The 19,634-nt window shown below is 36.5% G+C and overlaps 2 protein-coding genes across 4 annotated transcripts; one reads left to right on the forward strand and one right to left on the reverse strand.

Annotated features, from left to right (window-relative positions):
- Positions 1-8,061: 8,061 nt before the first annotated feature.
- On the forward strand, positions 8,062-12,448 carry TPS5 (trehalose phosphatase/synthase 5). 3 transcript variants are annotated; one of them, XM_016319626.3, is made up of 4 exons: positions 8,062-8,366; positions 8,949-10,997; positions 11,140-11,413; positions 11,779-12,448. In XM_016319626.3, the coding sequence occupies exons 2-4, from the start codon at positions 9,013-9,015 to the stop codon at positions 12,085-12,087; spliced, it is 2,568 nt and encodes an 855-aa protein (XP_016175112.1). In that variant the 5' UTR covers positions 8,062-8,366; positions 8,949-9,012; the 3' UTR covers positions 12,088-12,448. The 3 variants fall into 3 exon arrangements, with proteins under 3 accessions (XP_016175112.1, XP_088356101.1, XP_016175113.1); XM_088499975.1 differs by having other exon boundaries at positions 8,254-8,613; positions 8,969-10,997; XM_016319627.3 differs by having other exon boundaries at positions 8,346-8,613.
- A 2,066-nt stretch (positions 12,449-14,514) lies between these two features.
- Positions 14,515-18,366, reverse strand: LOC107617804 (Nucleotidylyl transferase superfamily protein). Its single transcript, XM_088499976.1, has 11 exons — positions 18,017-18,366; positions 17,821-17,905; positions 17,638-17,707; positions 17,136-17,196; positions 16,960-17,013; positions 16,615-16,771; positions 16,430-16,517; positions 16,213-16,322; positions 15,844-15,950; positions 15,034-15,144; positions 14,515-14,948 (listed from the first exon to the last, which is right to left on the reverse strand). Exons 1-11 carry the CDS (start codon positions 18,224-18,226, stop codon positions 14,832-14,834), a joined length of 1,170 nt encoding a protein of 389 aa, XP_088356102.1. The 5' UTR covers positions 18,227-18,366; the 3' UTR covers positions 14,515-14,831.
- Positions 18,367-19,634: the final 1,268 nt, after the last annotated feature.

Raw genomic sequence — 19,634 nt, forward strand, 5'->3', positions numbered from 1 at the left:
TCGGCAAGAGCAACCTCGGGCAGAGCTGAAGAACTTAGAGGAACTTCCAAAGAGGTAGCAACTTCCCGGGGAGGAGACTCCACCAAGCGTTGCGCAGCAGTTTTTAGCTCCGAGTCGGTAGGCGGACGAGGAGGAAAAACAATCTTCCCCTCGATTACGACCTTATCAGGATGAAGAGGAGACAGGTCAAGGTCGGGAGCGATAACCCAAACTTGGTCCTTCAACACCCTGAACACCTGCTCCGTCCCTTCCACAACCAACTCCTCCAAGTCTATGTAACTCTCCCTAAGCTGCTTCATCTCCTTCTTCAGCTCCAAATTCTCCCTACAAACCCTGGCATGATTCTCTCGGGACTTCTTCAGCAACCCCTCAGCCAAAGCACAAGAATTAGCAGACTCCTTCTCCCTCTCTCGAGCTTTGGAAAGCTTAGCCTCCAAACTTACTTTCTCCTCTTCCATCCCCTTCTCGGCCTCCCTAAGAGTGGCCACCTCGATCTGAAGGGCCTCCAAAGAATGCTGTGTAGCATTCAGAGGAGCCTTTCAAACTCCTTAAGGAGGGCAGAGCATACGCCAGTAGTCCGGATCCCCCCTCGGATTAAGACCTTGAGATGATTTTTGATAGAAGCATCATCCATAGTAATAAAGCTATGAGGAAGAACATGCCTTTCGCAAAACTTCACCCCCATCAAACCCAGCATCATCAATGCTAACGATGTTGGATTCTGAAGCCTTCCTCTTTTTAGAGGTCGGCTCCGAGAAAGGAGGAACTAGAGGAGTAAGAACTAAAGAAGGAGGTGGAAGAGGAGGAGACAGAGGAGGGATTACCGACTTGTTCTGAGAAGAGGATGTCCCTGAATCAGACCTAATCGAGGAGGGCGTATCCGACTTGTTACTCTCTTAAAGTTGTGTAGCTCGAGCACGGGCATTTCTCTTCGCTTCCTGGACCTTTTAGTACGCTTTAGACCCACTTTTCATTTTTTCTACAAAAAAAATGAAAAAACATCAATAGACAAGTTGGAAAAACATTTTAGTTGTCTATAAAATTATAAAAGGTGGCTACCTAGCTTGGTACGGACATAGCTCGGAGTTTCGAGAAGAAATTTTTTGGTGTCGAGGTTTGGAGCCCGTTCCCAAGCCTCTCGGAGGAACTCAACTACAGCCTTATCTATCTCGTCCAGATCTACTAAATTGTACTTCTCTACAGGGGCCGCTTCCGCCTAGTACAATTGAAAAAGGGGTTCATGGTTATCACTCAGAAAAAGGGGTGATGGCCCTCAATAGCTCAAACTTTAAAAAAGTAATTTTTGAAATCATGGAACGACTCGTCAAAAATAGAAAATACTTTCTGACCTTGAATAGCTCGAAAGGAGACCCACTGCTGTTTGCTTTGGGCACTTAAAGGCATTGTCAAATGAAAAAGATAGAAAAATACTTTCAAGGAGATCGAAAATCCGAGTTCATAGATGACAAGTTGGTAAATCTTAAGAAAATCCCATGAATTGGGATGGAGTTGGGAAGGATCCACTCTACAGTGGGGCAACACCTCTATCTCAAGGGCAGAAAAAGGAAATATAACTCCTAGGCGAGTGAACAAGTAGTCATACATAAAAATAAAGTGGGGTTCTGACTCGGTGACCCTCCCACAACAAACCTAATCCTCAGGGTCAGGGACTATTATTTCATATTTGGCCTCATCCTCAGCAGAGCTACAGATTTTGTTATGCTTACGAAGTTCATCCACAAAAACGCTATCAACTATCGGGTGAGAAGAAAGTACAGAGAAATTTACCTATTTCAACAAGTCTTCAGAAATCTGGGAAGACATTTTTGAAAAGAAAAAAGGGTGTACAAGAAGAGATACCTACATTCCACAAAGAAAAACAAACGACAACCAATTTTGAAACAAAAGACAGTTTTCTTAAAAAAATAAGAGCAACCCATGGCCACAAAGGTATAACCTTTTTAAGAAAAAACGAAGGTCCCTAATGCATACAGTACCAAAATAACAACAGCATATGAAAGTTACATAGAACCTCTCAACAAACACCTAGTCCAGCAAGCAGATATCACAATAACAGCAGGAACACTGTAAAAAGTGCAGTAGCAAGAAACTAACCTTTCTTTGAAATAGAATGAAGGGAAGATGGTCTTCAACAAAGGAGAAGCGAACGTCTTAATACGCCAAACATTGGGAAACGAGGGGGCTGGATGAAGACGAAGAAGGTGCGAAAAGAAAGAAAGAAAGTTTACAGAGGAAGACGAAAAAGAAGAAAGAGGGAAAGGGTCAAATTATTTATAAGAATACCAGGGGCAAAAGTGTAAAAAGCCCCACTCATTTAAAAGGTGCTCCGTTACCAACGTAATTGCTACCCACGTGTTAATGCGAAAAGCCAAAAGACGCGACGGTTGGCAGCCCGAAATCACATCGGTTTTCAATTCGAAATCACGTCGGTCTTCTGAGCTAACAAAAGACACCGACTTGAACATCTCCGACTTCAGCTATACTTGAACCCGACTTAATGTAAAGAGATCGGTTTCAAGTAGGGGCACTGTTCATACCCTAACCCAAGAACATAAGCCAGGCCCAATAAAGTCAAAAGGCCCAATTAAGAGAGTGGCCTCTACCGCACATCCGACCTTCTTAAGGAGGTCGGGTTCAACGTCAACAGGCAGTTTAAACTTATCACCATAAGTAACTGTCTCCCCGAATCTCTCACCTTCTTCTAGAAGAGAGATCTCAACAGTCCAAAGATGAAGGGACGGTTATCTCCCATCAAAAGTGGAGCTACTTCAACGGTGGTTATTGGCTCATTTTCTATAAATACCCTTACACATTCAGGTATCTTTAAGTCCCAATACACTTAAACCTGCTTAACCCCTTGCTAACTTAGGCATTAGAGTGTCTTGCAGGTACCACCCCCATCCTTTTCAGCACAAACTCAGATAGCAGCTCTCTAACATAGAACAAGTCGGAGATCAACCTCTTCGAATATTTGGGCCTCGTAAACAAGCCCAACCATCATCTGGTTTCAGATGACCCTCAGAACAATAATAAATATTAAAATATATACGAATAATATATATAAACTTTTACAAATGCATGATAATTGATTTTATTTGATAACTAAATAGATTTTACACATAACATTTTTAGTTATCGAAACCATGACTAGCCCATAATAAAATTTAAATACTCGAATAAAATTATTCTTAGAAGAAACAAAAATATTTATGGTTTCATCTAATAACAAGGTACTTGCGCTTGTTTGAGCGGTATTAAATCGATAAAAAAAATTTTTTTAATAAAAGAAGATATTTTTTTTATTTTTTAGTGTATTTGATAAATTTATAATAGTAAAAATAAAAGTGCTAAAAAAATAAAAAATATATTTTTTGAGAAGTTACAATTTACATCTTTTTAAAAGAAAAATTTCTTAAAAAAAAATGTTTTCACATAATAAATAAACAAAAAAGAACTTATATCTTATTTTACCTAAACAAAATTGATAAATAAAAAAATATTTTTACATAAAATATTCGAACATAAAATCACTTTTATTTTTATAATTTTTTTTAAATAAAATATATTTTTAAAAAATAACTCCAAATAAATCCTTAATATTTTATAAAATATTGATCTTAATCTCTCTTTAGAAGCCCTCCTTGGATTAAAAAACATTGGACATATAAAAAAAACTATTCAGTTGATATATCTATTATGCAAATGCACTTGTGCACTAATTGGATACATATTTAATTTCTCACTCACTCAACCAGCATCAGTGACAGTGAACCGTACTGTAGAAATAATGAACAACTATGTTTTTATACTATGCTTGGTTGATCATCTTATTATTATTATTATTATTATTATTATTATTATTATTATTGTTGTGAGTGGTTGCCTAGTTGGAGAATGATGTCAGGACAATAATTGGTGGGGCTGGGAGCCTGGGAGAGTTGATTTCCCACTTTTGCCCCTGCCACACCTATTGTTTCTTTCTTGATTATTATATTTATATACTATATATACACTCTACAGTTACATATCGTTTTCAAGGTGGACATAAGCCATGTAAACGCTAACTTTAAAGACTACTTGGGATCGTACACGTCATAACATTTTCAACTACATACGAATTTGATGCCATGTAAATTCTTCCACCGTTGAATCCTTGTCAATTGGAATGTATTGCATGCATGAGTCATATACATACAGTATAGCTCTTTTAATCTTTTTCAATGACCTTGGATTCAGTGACCCTATATATAGTAAAAGTAGTATCAAACAGTTATATATTGGAACTTGTATATATATGTTATTTTAATTTCTTCTAATTAAATTCTACTCATTTTAACGGAATTAAAGGAAAAGCATAGATAGAGAAAACGAAGTATCACCATGCATTTTTCTTTTTGAAGTGGACTGCATTGGTGTATATGATGCAAATTATGTCATCTCAACATTGTGGGGACTGGGGAGTTAGCTTAGTTAGTTTCATCACTTTCAATAATATAAATTCTTTGGTCACAACATATATCATATTGAATTGGTTTTGACTTGACAAAGAAAAAGGAAAATTAGCAATATAAATAGTTACTTTAATTTGTATATCATCATTAACTTAATATATATATATCTGTAGTAATAACTCTATATATAAATTCTTCTTTTTTATTTATTTTTTCTAAAAGAAAAAAAGTCAAGGAAGTATGCTATATGATATGAGATATTTAACACTCGAACTGGACTGGGCCTCACTAGTTTTGTCTTCACTCTATACATTTATTTTCTTGTTAATTAATTTGACTGTAACATAACCTGAAGTCTTACATGTATATTTATTAAGGCCAATTCTATGGTGCTTATTAGTTGGTGCTTAAATTTTGCCTAATTTTTCTTTGTAGTAAGTTTTGAATTTTTAAAAATTATTTATTTTTATATCTTTTAAATTAAATATTAATTTTTAACTCTTTTTAGTAAATAGGCACTATCTTTTAGGCACGGAAAAATCTAGGAGTCAGCAACTTTTATGTTTTTTGGCCAGCACTTAATTATCAAAATAAAATTGAGTGATCTCCTACCATTAGATGTAATCTCACACTATTAAAAACAGTATTGATGGCCAATTAATAATTACAAAACACTAAAATTGCTGGCTCCCTAGCATTCTTCTTTAGGCACCATAGCATTCACCATTATTAATTTTATAATAATGTTATTATAGCTATAATCTAGGTGGAATTGAACCAGTACAAATCAAAAGCAATGAAGGAAAATTACACAGCAATATTGATGGCCATAAATAACGAGTAGTGGGTGGAAACTGGAAAGTACATATAGAGTGATAGTAGTGGTAGAATATTTTCCCCTTACGTACGCTCCACTTTTTCTTGAAATTTTGCACCACTCTTTCTTGAAAGAACCTTTTTGTTTCTGCGTTCCTGAAAATCATTATGGTATATTCTTCAACGTTCTTCACACACTAATAATCAATTGGACAATAATAAGATCACAAAAATTTTAATTAAGCTCAAGAGTATGAACCTAAGAATAATAAGTTGAAAGTGAGAATGAGAAGGCTAATAAACTAATGAATATTAATATAGTGTCGCATCAATATCATGATGATTATGGTTAGCTAAGCTTCCAAATTGGGTGGACACATTCACTCAACGTCACAAAGCAATGCATATTTTAATTAATTTGAGAATAATAATCAATTAATCATGGCGTTGTTATATAACATTATTGCCCAAAAAAATCATTGAAAACTCTACTTATTTGAAGGTTCTCTCCTTCCAAACAAAAGTTAGTGCTGTGTGGCCCGTATGACTCCATAAACATCTCAATTACGTAATGCTATACCCAATACTTTGAGAGAATGGAACACGAAATGATTAAGGAAAGGAACAATCATCACAAGACTTGAATTTTTTTTTTTTTACTTGAACAATTTACACATTTTGAACGGTAGAGAGCGCAAGAGCCTAAAATTTATTTCACTCTACTTAATTAGGGTAAGCATCAACATAATGACATTAATTTTCCCAAAATAACCAACCATTTCACCTTTTTAAACTCCGGTCCAAGCATGCTAACAAGCTTTTTGTTTTTGTTTTCTAAATTTGTTTGACAAGCAAATTAAGATAAACTAATAAAACTAATTGATTAATTAATGACAATATTTAATAGTACACTATATAATTAAAAGTACATGTTTCAAAATTAGCGGCAACAAGCATGATATTTATGAGATAAGATCTACTAATCGTAACCCTCAAGTAGTTGGCATTGAAATCACAAACTTTCATTATCTTCTTAACTTTTTTTTATATTTATATATATAAAGTGTGTCTCACAATATTATACAAGTCATTGGATCTCACAATCAACTTTGTTTCATTGAAAAATAATAATTTAACATATATTTATTTAATTTGGTCGAAAATATAGTTTGAAGTAGTCTCCCGATCAAACTAGAGGCTGATAGTAAGAAGAGAATTTTCTTATTTAAAAGATTTGTGATACATTAGAAGTAAAGTACAACAAAATAATCTGCCTCAACAAGTTAGTTAATTTGTGTTACACAGTTACAGTTTCAGCATACTTATTTAATTTAATTTTTTGAAGAATTATTTTTTAGAACAATAAAATAAAAAATTAACAAATATGATAACAAAATTGATCCTATATTCACTAAAACTTACATTAATTAGATAGTTTCTTACAAACTAATGAAAGAATGGTATGTGATAGATAGTAAACTAGTAATACGGTGGATGCTATTTTGGGATATATATTTTGTTTTTGACACATGCAATTTTGGGATATTAATAGTTTAATACTAGTATAGTATTCTGGACATTTTTGAACATGTAACGGGGTAGATTGATTTAAAAATAAATAAATAAATAAATAAAACAAGTCAGTCAGAAAGAACACGTGAGTGCATAGGTACATTTTTTTTGGGGACTTTTCATAATCTCATGTCCAGCTAAAAGTGTTTTCCCGGGTTTTGAGCACAATTAACATTTGTATGAAATTTTAAATATAATTATTTATCATTAAAATACTATATAAATTCTACTATACAGATTGAAGTGGTATAAAGAAAGAAAATAAATTCTTTTTAGGAAAAGTCTAGGGATAGCAACTTTGTTAAATTCTTGCCAGCATATAACCAGCAAAAAAAAGTGAGTCATTGGATGAAATATTACACCAATCTCACACCATTAAAACCATCTTGATGGCTATTTGATAGCTACGTACAAATCATAAAAATTGCTGCCCCTAGTATTCCTCTTCTTTTTATAGTTATTTTTTATTATTTTATTACTATTCAAAATATAGGTCCTATCTTTTTTAATCTCTCTTTCATCCTATAAAAAGAAAAATATGTAAACTTACATCTTTACCATATAATTCACCATAAACTGTTTAACAGTAATAAACTAATAACTGTTTCAAATGTGTATTGCCGAATGGGAAGGAATAATTTTATTTTTCAAGATATATTGTAGGATATTTTCACATGGATCATATATGCAAATTCTTTATGTTGTTAATTTGTTATAACAAATTTAGATAATCTATTATCAATTATTTTATCAAAATTAGAATACAGTGCTTTATTCAGAAAATTCTTACAAATTTGACATTAATAAAACCACCACATTAATTAAATAACAAAAATAAAATCTAAGCGTGTGTAACGAGTTCATAAATATATCAACTTTAGTCAAGGTTAATAAATTTGATAAGTTGAGACTTTGTGAGAGTATATTTTGAGTTGACCCAAAAAAAGAAAAAAACTAGATATGAAATCTGTAAAAACAAGGGAATCTATGCAATGCTAGGAATAGAAAACTGAGATGGATGGTGGTGGATTACACGCGCTATTTAACTGTGAAACTTTGAGCCTTGAGGGGTATTAGTAATTATTTAAGGTGGAGTTAACTAGTGATTAAGGAAAACTAACCCTGGTTAAGGGATGTAGATTGTAGAGTGAGTGAGTGAGTGTACATATGAGTGAGTGTGTGCGCGTGAAAGGAAGAAAGAAAGAAGAGAAAGAGAATCAAGTTCTTTGTATAAAGACATCTAGTTTGTGTTGGTTCCAAAAGACGCATATAAATATCATTGAAATGAATATTAAAAAATAATGAAAAATGAATGAAGTTGGTGTTTCTGTGGAGAAAGAAAAGTGAAGGAAAAGGTATTCCCTACTTGACGCCATTGTTCTCTCACTCTCTCAAGGTTGCGGCCTTGTGTTGTGTGGTGTGACTCAGAAGACAAGAGAACAGAGAAAGGAATCTTTGGTGTCTGTCAATCTCATCTACCAACTTACTCCACCTTTCACTTTCTAGGTATGATTTTTGTTTTGTTTTGTTTTGTTTTTTGTTCACCTTGTGTGCTTCATTGCTGTTTTTCAAGAGCTGCTTCTCTGCTCATTCATTTCATTTGCTACTTCAGCTTCTTTTGAGCTTTTACCCCCAATCCTTGAAGATGGTTTAACTTTGCATTTGTATGTCTCTTGCTGTTTGAATCGATCCCCTTTTATGTGTTCAAAGTCATCTACTTGTCAGTGTTGCTACTTGCTACATGATTCTCTTGGTAGGTGGAAAACTCATTGTTGTAGTTGGTGTTTTTATCAGATTTAGCTCCTAGGTGAATTTTATCAGCAGATTCATATGCTCTACCTTGGGTTTTCTCAAATTGTTGTTATAGATAGGTTGTTTTTTCTGTTGAAATATAATTTGTCTACTAGGTACTTACTAATTGACTCACTTTCAAGCCACCTGAAACCTGAGGACTGAGGAGTGAAGAAATAAAGAAAACCCATTTTGTGATATTGATTTTGCTGGACTTTTGGTTAATTAGGGGGATATTATGATAGTTAAGATGTTTGCAGATTTCTGAAATTGCATCCTCCTTGTGGTTGTTTTCAGGATTGTGATAATCAATCTAGACCTGATTGTGCATCTTCCCCACTAAAGCTTGGTCATCAACGAAATGGTTTCAAGGTCATATTCTAATTTGTTAGAGCTTACTTCGTGTGACTCGCCGATTTTCAGCCGCGAAAAGAAAAGGCTTCCTCGAGTGGCAACTGTTGCCGGAGTGCTGTCTGAGCTAGACGACGAGGCAAGCAACAGTGCTGGTTCGGATGCTCCATCCTCAATCTCTCAAGATAGGATGATCATAGTAGGTAACCAGCTTCCATTAAAGGCACAAAGAAAAGACGATGGTACGTGGGACTTCACATGGGACGAGGACTCACTTCTTTTGCAGCTCAAAGATGGTCTTGGTGAAGATGTAGAAACTATTTATATTGGTTGTCTGAAGGAAGAAATCGAGCCGAGCGAGCAAGACGATGTTGCTCAGAACTTGCTTGACACATTCAAATGTGTTCCCACTTTCCTCCCTCCAGAGCTTTTTACCAAATTCTATCACGGATTTTGCAAACAGCATCTGTGGCCTTTGTTTCACTACATGCTTCCGCTCTCGCCTGATCTCGGTGGTCGATTTGATAGGTCCCTTTGGCAAGCTTATGTTTCTGTTAACAAGATATTTGCTGATAAAGTAATGGAAGTCATTAGCCCTGATGATGATTTTGTATGGGTTCATGATTACCATCTCATGGTTCTTCCAACATTTCTGAGAAAGAGGTTCAATAGGGCAAGGCTAGGATTCTTCCTTCACAGTCCATTCCCTTCTTCCGAGATATACCGAACCCTCCCAGTTAGGGATGAGCTTCTTAGAGCTCTTTTGAATTCTGACCTTATTGGATTTCATACTTTTGATTATGCGAGGCATTTCCTTTCTTGCTGCAGTAGAATGCTTGGCCTTTCCTATCAATCCAAGCGGGGCTACATTGGTCTCGAGTACTATGGAAGAACAGTAAGCATTAAGATTCTTCCTGTTGGGATTCACATAGGGCAGCTTCAGTCAGTCATGAATCTTCCTGAGACGGAAAACAAGGTTGAAGAGTTACAAAACAAGTTCAGAGGTCAAACTGTGATGCTTGGGGTTGACGACATGGATATCTTTAAAGGAATCAGCTTAAAACTCTTGGCTATGGAACAGTTGCTTTTACAACATCCTGACAAGAGGGGCAGGGTTGTTTTGGTCCAAATTGCAAACCCTGCAAGAGGCCGTGGGAAAGATGTACAGGAGGTCCAGAGTGAAACTTATGCCACAGTGAAAAGGATCAATAGTACATTCGGAAGGCCTGGATACACACCTGTAATATTGATCGATACGCCACTTCAGTTTTATGAGAGGATAGCTTATTATGTGATAGCTGAATGTTGTCTTGTTACAGCAGTGAGAGATGGTATGAACCTTATACCCTATGAATACATCATTTGTAGACAAGGAAGTGACAAGATAGATAAGATTCTAGGGACAAGCTCATTTACCCAAAAGAAGAGCATGCTGGTGGTGTCTGAGTTCATTGGCTGCTCCCCATCATTAAGTGGGGCAATTAGAGTGAATCCATGGAATATTGATGCTGTTGCTGAAGCAATGGATTCGGCACTTATCGTCCCAGAGTCCGAAAAACAGATGCGCCACGAGAAGCATTATAGGTATGTCAGTACTCATGATGTTGCATATTGGGCGCGGAGCTTCTTGCAGGATCTGGAAAGGGCATGTAGGGATCATCTGAGAAGGAGATGCTGGGGAATTGGCTTTGGTTTAGGATTTCGGGTTATTGCTTTGGATCCAAACTTTAGAAAGCTATCAGTGGAACATATTGTATCAGCTTATAAGAGGACCAAACACCGAGCCATTCTTTTGGATTATGATGGTACCATGATGCAGCCCGGTTCAATTAGTACAACACCTAGCACTGAGGCTGTTGCCATCTTGAACAGCTTGTGCAAGGACACCAAGAATTGTGTTTTCATTGTAAGTGGAAAGGAGAGAAAAACTCTTACTGACTGGTTTTCCTCTTGTGAAAGGCTTGGAGTTGCAGCAGAGCATGGTTATTTCGTGAGGTATGTCCTTTTTCTTTCTGCATGGTTATGGTGATTGCGGATTGAATTAATGACAAATATTGAAGAAGAATAAAATAAGGGCTTTTCCTAGGTGAACCTTGCTCAAATTGAATAGTTTATCTTTTTTTTTCTTTTTTTTCAGGACAAATCATAATGCAGACTGGGAAGAATGTGTTTCTGTGCCGGATTTCGACTGGAAGCAGATTGCCGAGCCAGTAATGCAGTTGTACACAGAAACAACTGATGGTTCTAACATAGAGACCAAAGAAACTGCTCTTGTTTGGAATTATGAGTTTGCAGACCGAGATTTCGGTTCATGCCAGGCTAAGGAGCTTCTGGATCATCTGGAAAGTGTTCTTGCCAATGAGCCTGTTTCTGTTAAAAGTAGTCCTCACATCGTGGAAGTCAAACCTCAGGTCAGTTGTAAAAGCTCCATGTTTCATATCACAATATTAGTAACATTTGGTCATATTATGTATGCATTTTATTGTTCTGGCTTCTTGGATAATGCTCTGTTATTGTTGTTACTCTTCTGGCTTGTGGCTTGTGAGCCGTTCAATGAGAGGAAAGACAAAAAACCTGCTTGTTCTATCATTTGTTATGTCTGTCATGGAGACATGATTCCCCATTCATTGCTAGTGCTATCATTTCTATGGTTTCTTTGCTTTAGAACTTAAAAAATGCAACATGTTCCAACTTCCAGCATTGAATCTTATTTTTATAGGCTGTGGTTCACCCTTTTGGGGTTGACTATATTTTTTATGTGCTGTTTATGGGACAGGGGGTGAGCAAGGGTATTGTTGCAGAACGCCTTCTCTTAACAATGCAACAAATGGGAGTGATCCCAGATTTTGTTCTATGCATTGGAGATGACAGGTCAGATGAGGACATGTTTGGTGTAATAATGAATGCAAGGGCATCCCTCTCTCCGGTCGCAGAGGTGTTTCCTTGCACCGTCGGTCAGAAGCCGAGCAAGGCCAAGTATTACTTGGAAGACACAAGTGAGATTCTGAGAATGTTGCAGGGGCTTGCCAATGCTTCAGAGCAGTCTGTTACAAGTTCTTCACAGCTTCCTCATGTAGCATCCTGATTTGTAGCACATATGTCATAGGCCCTAGTGTATTTGTCTATACCGAGATAGTGTGGTTCATATTTATTGATATCTATATATATATGATTTGCTGGCTGAATTGTCTTCATTTATTGAGATCCTAGTCTCTTCAGGTCGATCCTTGATAAATGTCAAGATTGTGGCAACTTCGATTATCTAGGTTGTTTTGCAAGTACATAACTTTTTTAGGAGTACGATGCAAGTAGATAATTTGTATTGTTTATGATTGTTTCTTATGTCAATTATTGGTTCCAGAGTGACCATTCTGGTGTATAATGTGATTCTTGATCAGGAACCAATGTTACCTTGTGAGAGTTTATCAAGTATACTTTTAGGCAGACATATCAGTGGATTAGTAGTGCTACTTGTATTTGCAAGCTCTTGAATATCTTTTTATTTTCTGATCCATTACCTAACTTGGCCCAATTATATCTATAAATCGAAATTTGAATAAAATAAATAAGACGTGACCTATTTAGAGAATTTCGACTAGAACGGAGTTAAAATAGAATTTCGACTAGAACGGAGTTAAATCAAAATAGATTGAGGGTGATTATCAAGGATTCAGATCTTCTAAATTTTGAATTTTACTTTAGAGGGTAAAATATGATCTCTCGCCATTTATTTCATAGATGGAACTAAGAAAAAATATGGGAGAAAAACTATTTAAGAGTGAGAGATCACACTTTATCTTCTAAAGTGAAAATTTAAAATTTAGAGAATTCAAATTCAGTTACTAAAATATCAAGAAAATATATCAACCACTAACACTTTATAAATACGAAACCCTAACTATGTAAAAGGTACCTCATTCAATCTGAATTGTATTGTACTTATCTCACTCTTTCTGATCCACCGCCACCATTCTTTGGAAACTGACTAGACAAACGCTTGCCACACAAGAACATTTTCCAAAGGCAAGTCCTTTTTTCTCTTATTTTTTTCCTCTTTTATCTTTTTCAGTTATAGTCCTACCTACGCACAAATTTCCGGCTAATTTTTTTTTGTATGGAAAAAATATTGGTGTTTTTGTTGAAAATGGGAGTATTTGGTGTAATTACAGATGGGTGGATTTTTTGGGTGGGAAGCCAACACGTGGAGGGCGTGTTGCAACACGTGGGGGGCGTGGTGGACACGTGGCAGCATTCTGGCCAACACGTGGGGGGCGTGTTGAATGATTTCCATACTATTGTAATACACTTCAAATATCAATATTCAACCAAAACACCATCTCTCTTTCCATATTAAAAATAATTTCTGCAAATTTCCGTACAATTGGTTTTAAGTATAACAGGAATAAACCAGTTAGGTATCTGACCAAACAATTAAACAGTTAGGTTTAAAAACAGTTTTTAGATATCTGCGAAATAGGGTTGAGGTTGGCTGTCACCAAATTTTGAAGTGACAAGTGGCAATAAATGAATGTGAAACCTTTGATATTTTAGCAAAGAGAAGGACTTTATTCTATTGGTCGTTCACTTTTTTGTTAGCTATATAGCCTACAGCGGCTACAGGATAAGATTTGGATTAGTTCCTTAACTCGAGACCCTGCCAGTCTGCCACTGCCAACCAACGTGCACATAATTGGCACACACATGCTGGAAAATTAGATACCCTCAACCAAGAGAAAAAAAGGTGCAGACATTTTTATTCATGTGAGTCAACTAGGTCAACTGGATAAATCCTTATAATCATTCACCTTCTTTTTCCTTTGTGCCATATCCTTAGATCAGAGACTTTTTCTCATCACCTCTTCATAGTTCTCGAAGAACAGCAATTATCCCTTTTATAAGCTGGGTTGCATTTGCACATAGAATCAGGAGATTCATAGAAAGATGGTGAGGCTATGGAAAGAGATGGAATACACAGGATACCAAGGTCAAGGTGATAGTGACAGCTATGGTGAAGAGCTTGGAAGACTGGTTTTTCTGTTGTGGGCTATATTAGCAACCCTGTCTCTTTTTGCAGTTATCATCTTGTTCTGTGCAGATGGAGTACCCAAAAAATCATCCAGAGCCGATGCAGCCAACTATGGGAATGGCTCAGCGTGCACCACCGGGTGCGGTGGGACCGGCTGTGGTGCAGGCTGTGGTGCAGGCTGTGGTGGTTGAACCTGACTGTTCCCTCTTCATATGATATCTCAGCCTGAACCGAAGGAGGCATGCAAGTATGCAACCATGCATGCTTGTTTAATTTTTTTCATTGTATCTCAAAATATAATATACTATTATACTTAGTATGAGGCACCGTGAATGATTGTACAAGGCCAAGTCTTGTTATTCTCTCTACTGTAATCTTTTTGTTCCAGCAGAAACTGATGAATCTATATAACAATGAATCAATGATTAAAATCTGACTGAAAAATAGACATTTTAAGAATTTTCAATGCAAATTATGCAATGAATATAAGTACATAAGTACATAACAGCAATTTTATTTTTTAAAATTCTTTAACAATCAAGTACTAACTATAAAAAGAAAACCCCAAAAGATAGATATGTAGTATGTAAAAAGTCATCAACCATTCAAAGACATGGGCAGTGATACAGACACGTCTCTATGACTCTGCTAGATAGGTGTCTTACATGAGAAATAGCCAAATAGGTACTTGTCTGACGCACACAAATAACTTGTAACGTGTAGACTCTGACAGTTTCATGCTTCATTGTGGTAAGTGATTTCATTCTGGACTATACAAAAGTTGATTTTTAGCAATAAGATTTCTACATTCCACTTCGTTTTCTTAGCTCAGTGGAGGATATATCCATGCGGAACTGTTCAGATGGAATGGAGATGAACATGTCTTTCAGTTCCTCTGGAACATCAATATCATCAAGAACCTGTTGCACCACACAATATAATAGCCTCAAAAAACTTGAAGGTGAAAAAGAAGAATGTGAAGATTAGAGATATATGAAGTGATACCTTGAAAACACCATCTACATTCCGACCAGCCACAACGAAGGTACATCCTGTTTCTTTACAACCTAGGAGTATCTTCAACATCTTCTTGTAGTCTCCATCATAATATTTAGGCTGCAAGGGTAAGTAAGATGAAGAAATTTCAAGTTTGGCTAATAAAATATATTGAAGCAACAGAAGAGCACACTTACTCTATAACTAGACATACAAACTGAGTGTTAGGTAAGGGTAACGTCAGTGTTCTTATTTGCCCTTAAGACATGGAAAATAGCGAATACCCCGTCTACTGTTCTTTCTTCCTATGTTCATTTGTTTCCTTCTTTGCTATCAAAAATAAGTTATAACCAAGTAGGCTAAGCACCCTATCTGCTTCATTGGGTGGTCCTAATCAAAATATGGCTGGAAGAAATACCCCTTTACCTTATCCCATTTAACCTAAACTACTGTAACCTCTGCTACATCTTTGCCAAACCAAAATCTTCGTCACTTCACCAACGCCAATGGCGCATATGTCAACTTTAAAGACTGCCTAGATATATTAAAATTCCGCTCTATATATTTGAAGTCTGACAAAACTTTCACAAAGTCATTCTTTTATCTCAACTTATACACCTGAAACCTCAAAGTTTATCCAAGGACAAATAGCAATTTCGATGTACACAAAACTCAAACAACATATGTCGCGAATTTACTTAAAAAAACATACACAATTTGTTTCAAAAAAATCAGTCAGTTTCAGGAATATCACATGAACCATATACTGCAAGTTGCATTGCGAAGTTTATGTCAGCATTAATGTAATTTCATACATACATTGATAAGTCTCACAGCTGTGTCAGCACCAATTACAAAAGCACTGCCCGGAAAAAGTTCGGCCTTCTTATAAAAAAAAGGCTGATTGGATATAATTACTGTCTTTCCTGCAAGGGAAGAAGAGAAGTCATTATGGCTTTAAGCAGAACATCAAACAAAGACAAATAAAAAAAGTACACATATAAGTATGTAACAAGTAAAATAAAATAAGTGGAGAGCGTATATGCCATCTTCCAAAATGGAGGTGCATCAGTGATATTAGATTCACAATTTGAGTAGTAGAACTGATTATATAGCAAATAAAAAGGCCAAAGAGCCCATTCCAAAAACTTGTGCACTTCGAACCAATGAGGGAAAGAATAATCTCACCAACTTTTTCAAATTGTTTGACACGATCTTTGATCTGAGACACTGATAATGGGGGTTTATCTGCATTAACAGCAGATAGTTCAAAGCATGGATAGCCATCACCACAAACGCTGCATATAAGTATTCTTACTACGTCATTTTTTGAATTAGATACTATTATAAGCCCCTAAATAAAAAAAAAAAGAGCGTTTTTTATGAATAGAAAGAGTGTATCTACCGACTAGCAACTTCCATGAGCTTCAAATGCCCTTCGTGTAATGGATTAAAAGAACCGGGTAGAATTATTTTCCTTTCTGCTGGTATGTCTGAAAGCAAAAGATAAAAAAAATAACCAATAAAAGAGGTGAATATAATCAATCGTAACTGCAGTAATGTTGATACATCTGAAACCTTTGACCGTACCACTTGAAAATGGATAGATTTTAAAGCCTATTTGACCATTTATAAGTTGTTCTAACTCTTGCTCTTCATTGAATTGCTTTTCACATTCTTCAGTTACAACTGATTCACTGAAATCAGGGATAGAGGTCGCTGGAACTTTGCATGCCTTTGCAATAGCCTAGAAACAAAACAGAAGATTTAAAAAACCGACTAAAAAGAAATAATAAGACAAATTTAGACTCCAACATTCTTATGCATAACCTCAAAAGGTAAGAACAATAAAAATGAATAAAAGAAAATAAACAACTCATAACTGCAAATAAACAACAATAAAAATGACAACTTTTCTTCACACCTTTAACACACCTTGAGCAAAAGTTGACTGGAAACTCTGTCCTCTTCTTCTCTAGTATGAAGTCCCTAAATTAAAGTTTGCAAAGTGGATCAGTCTAAATCAGCACTTGAACCACGTGATTATCACATGTTTATATTATGTTAAGACCCATCATAGAGAACAAAGATGAGGGTATGGGTAACAATACCTTAGTAAGGGTCACTCCTGAAATCCAAAGTCGGTCAGCGGTTCTTGTCGACATATAAAATCTAGAAATGAACATAAAAGGAGGAGTTCAGATGGTACTAGTCCTCCAGCTAGATGATAGCAAGCTAAAGTGGTCTAATAATAAGCCTAATGTGGTAAAACATAAGCTTTGTATCATTGTTCATGTGTTAATATCAAACCAAGTTGGTGCTTTATCAACTAATTTCTGTTGTAGTAGATAATAGTATTTTGCATATTATTGAACTTGTGCAGTCTACTACTGGCTTGAAAAGTGAGAACTAAACTTCAATATTCAATTGCTTCCAAAAGGTTCCAGCAGCTTCTCTTCTGGGTTAGTTTCATTACACTATTACAGTAGGTTGTGTGTTGCATAATTCAGTTTATTTGCATAAACAAGATAAAAGAACCCTTCAGGAGGTGCATACAGATATAGTGATGTTGATAAATCACTTTTGTAGATGGTATATAAAACTAGATAATACCTGTGTTCTCCAAGTTTAGAACGAGTGGTAGCCAAAGAACCAGTGAATCCCACACCAACAACAGGGGATCCTAATCACCAACAAGTAAATGCATAATACATTAGTTCATAACTGTAAGAAACATTTCATCGAATTCTGCCACAAACACTATCATTATCAGATAAGTGATTAAAAAAAAAAAACCTGGCTTGGAGAGCTTAAGAGCACGATTGTAAGCCAACAAAGCCATATCTTCAGCAGTCTGTTGACTGCAAAACTGGGATGGAATCTACACAAAAAAAAAAAAAAAAAATACTTAACAAATTAGATAACAAAAGTGAAATAGAAAAGTAGGTTAGCGAGAGAAGAAGAATAATAGGGATGAAATGAAAGAAGGGACCTTGGCAAGTAACTGAATCATGGAGATCCTGGAATAAGGAACCAGAGCTTCAAGGACGGTATTTGAAGCACCTGGAACTGATAGCAGCCAGCCGAGAAGCTGAGAAGCTCCGCCAGCGAGGTAAAGGACGGTTTGGTACGGACAAGAATGAATGGCTTCAACTGCACCTCGCACTCGCACGCAAACTTCCGTCATTTTCTCCAGCGGCATCGACCTTCAATTCATCGCAACTATCATCTGTCGTTTTTGTCATTTTATTCTCAAAACGACGACGTCCTCCGTTTGCATTGTTGAGAGGTTGACTCTCTCGTCGGGAAACCCATCCAGTTAATTTCATGTTGACTTGACCCTTCCAAATTTTTTTTGGTGACTAAACAAGGAAAGAAACAAGGCAAAAACTATTCTAAATCCGAGCGGATGATTCGTTGGAGATCAACACTAGGCTCAGACCAAATAACATGATTAGAGTTACTCTTGGCACCATATTTAGCCATCCAATCCGCAGCTCTATTTGCTTCTCGGGACACCCATTCAACGTGAACAAGCCAAGGACGAAATAAAAGCTCCTGAATCTTGTGAACCAAATCTGTTACTTCAGATGGATACCCACTTGTAAGCTCATGCATGATGGGCAGAATGTCAAGGCAATCTGTTTCACATATAATATCCTTCAAACCGCAATCCCAAGCTAAAACCAGCCCCCTCCAAGCAGCAAATAATTCACATCTGATTATAGACCAAGGGGGAATGCTTCCAGAGCAGCCCGAGATCCAATCTCCCTTAGAATCTCTAATAATACACCCAAATCCCGCTAAATTTGAATCCATATACAAACTTGCATCACAATTAACTTTAAAACTATTGCCTACCGGTGGTTCCCAACACAGGCAATTTCGGAGAGACCTAAAGGCATTGCTTCGATTCCTGTAAACCTGTAAGTCCTTGGCGGTAATTCTGGCCAAGGCAACAACCTTATGGTCTGTCCAAGGGTTGTCAGTGTTGAATATGTCATTGCACCTATGTCTCCATACCCACCAAAGCCCTGCACCAAAGGACGCCTCATTGTTAGCCAAGGCCTTCCGAAACCACTCTTCAAGAGCAGTACCAGCCGTCGAGTCCAGGATACTAGGATCCAACATATACCAGATTGCCTTTGATCGTTCACAGTCTTTAAGGCAATGCTCCATAGTCTCCTGCGCCTTGTTACATCTCTTACACATATCTGAAGAAGCTAAATGCCGCTTGAATCGAAAGGTCTCAGTTGGTAGAGCATCATGTAAGCTAAGCCACATAGTAAATTTGAACTTCTCTGGAATGTTTGTGTTCCACAACCAGTTCCAATTACTGTTGGCATTCCAATTTAATGTTTTCTTTAATAACCATCTGTAACCCTCCCTTGCACTATACTTTTTTGTTGCTGCAGGCCACCACTCCCACTGTGGCTCCAACTCAGTCAAACTAGGATATCTCAGACCACAAATAAACTGCTTAATCTCATGCGGAATAGGCGTGGTAAGACTATCAACCTCCCAAGACACCCCTTTCCACAAGTCAGCCACCATGAAATCTGATTCAGAAATATGTACATAAGGAACAAGGTTGCAAAGCTTACCAAAAG

This window comes from Arachis ipaensis, chromosome B9 (assembly GCF_059453495.1).
Source record: "Arachis ipaensis isolate K30076 ecotype BB chromosome B9, ASM5945349v1, whole genome shotgun sequence".
Lineage (NCBI taxonomy): Eukaryota > Viridiplantae > Streptophyta > Magnoliopsida > Fabales > Fabaceae > Arachis > Arachis ipaensis.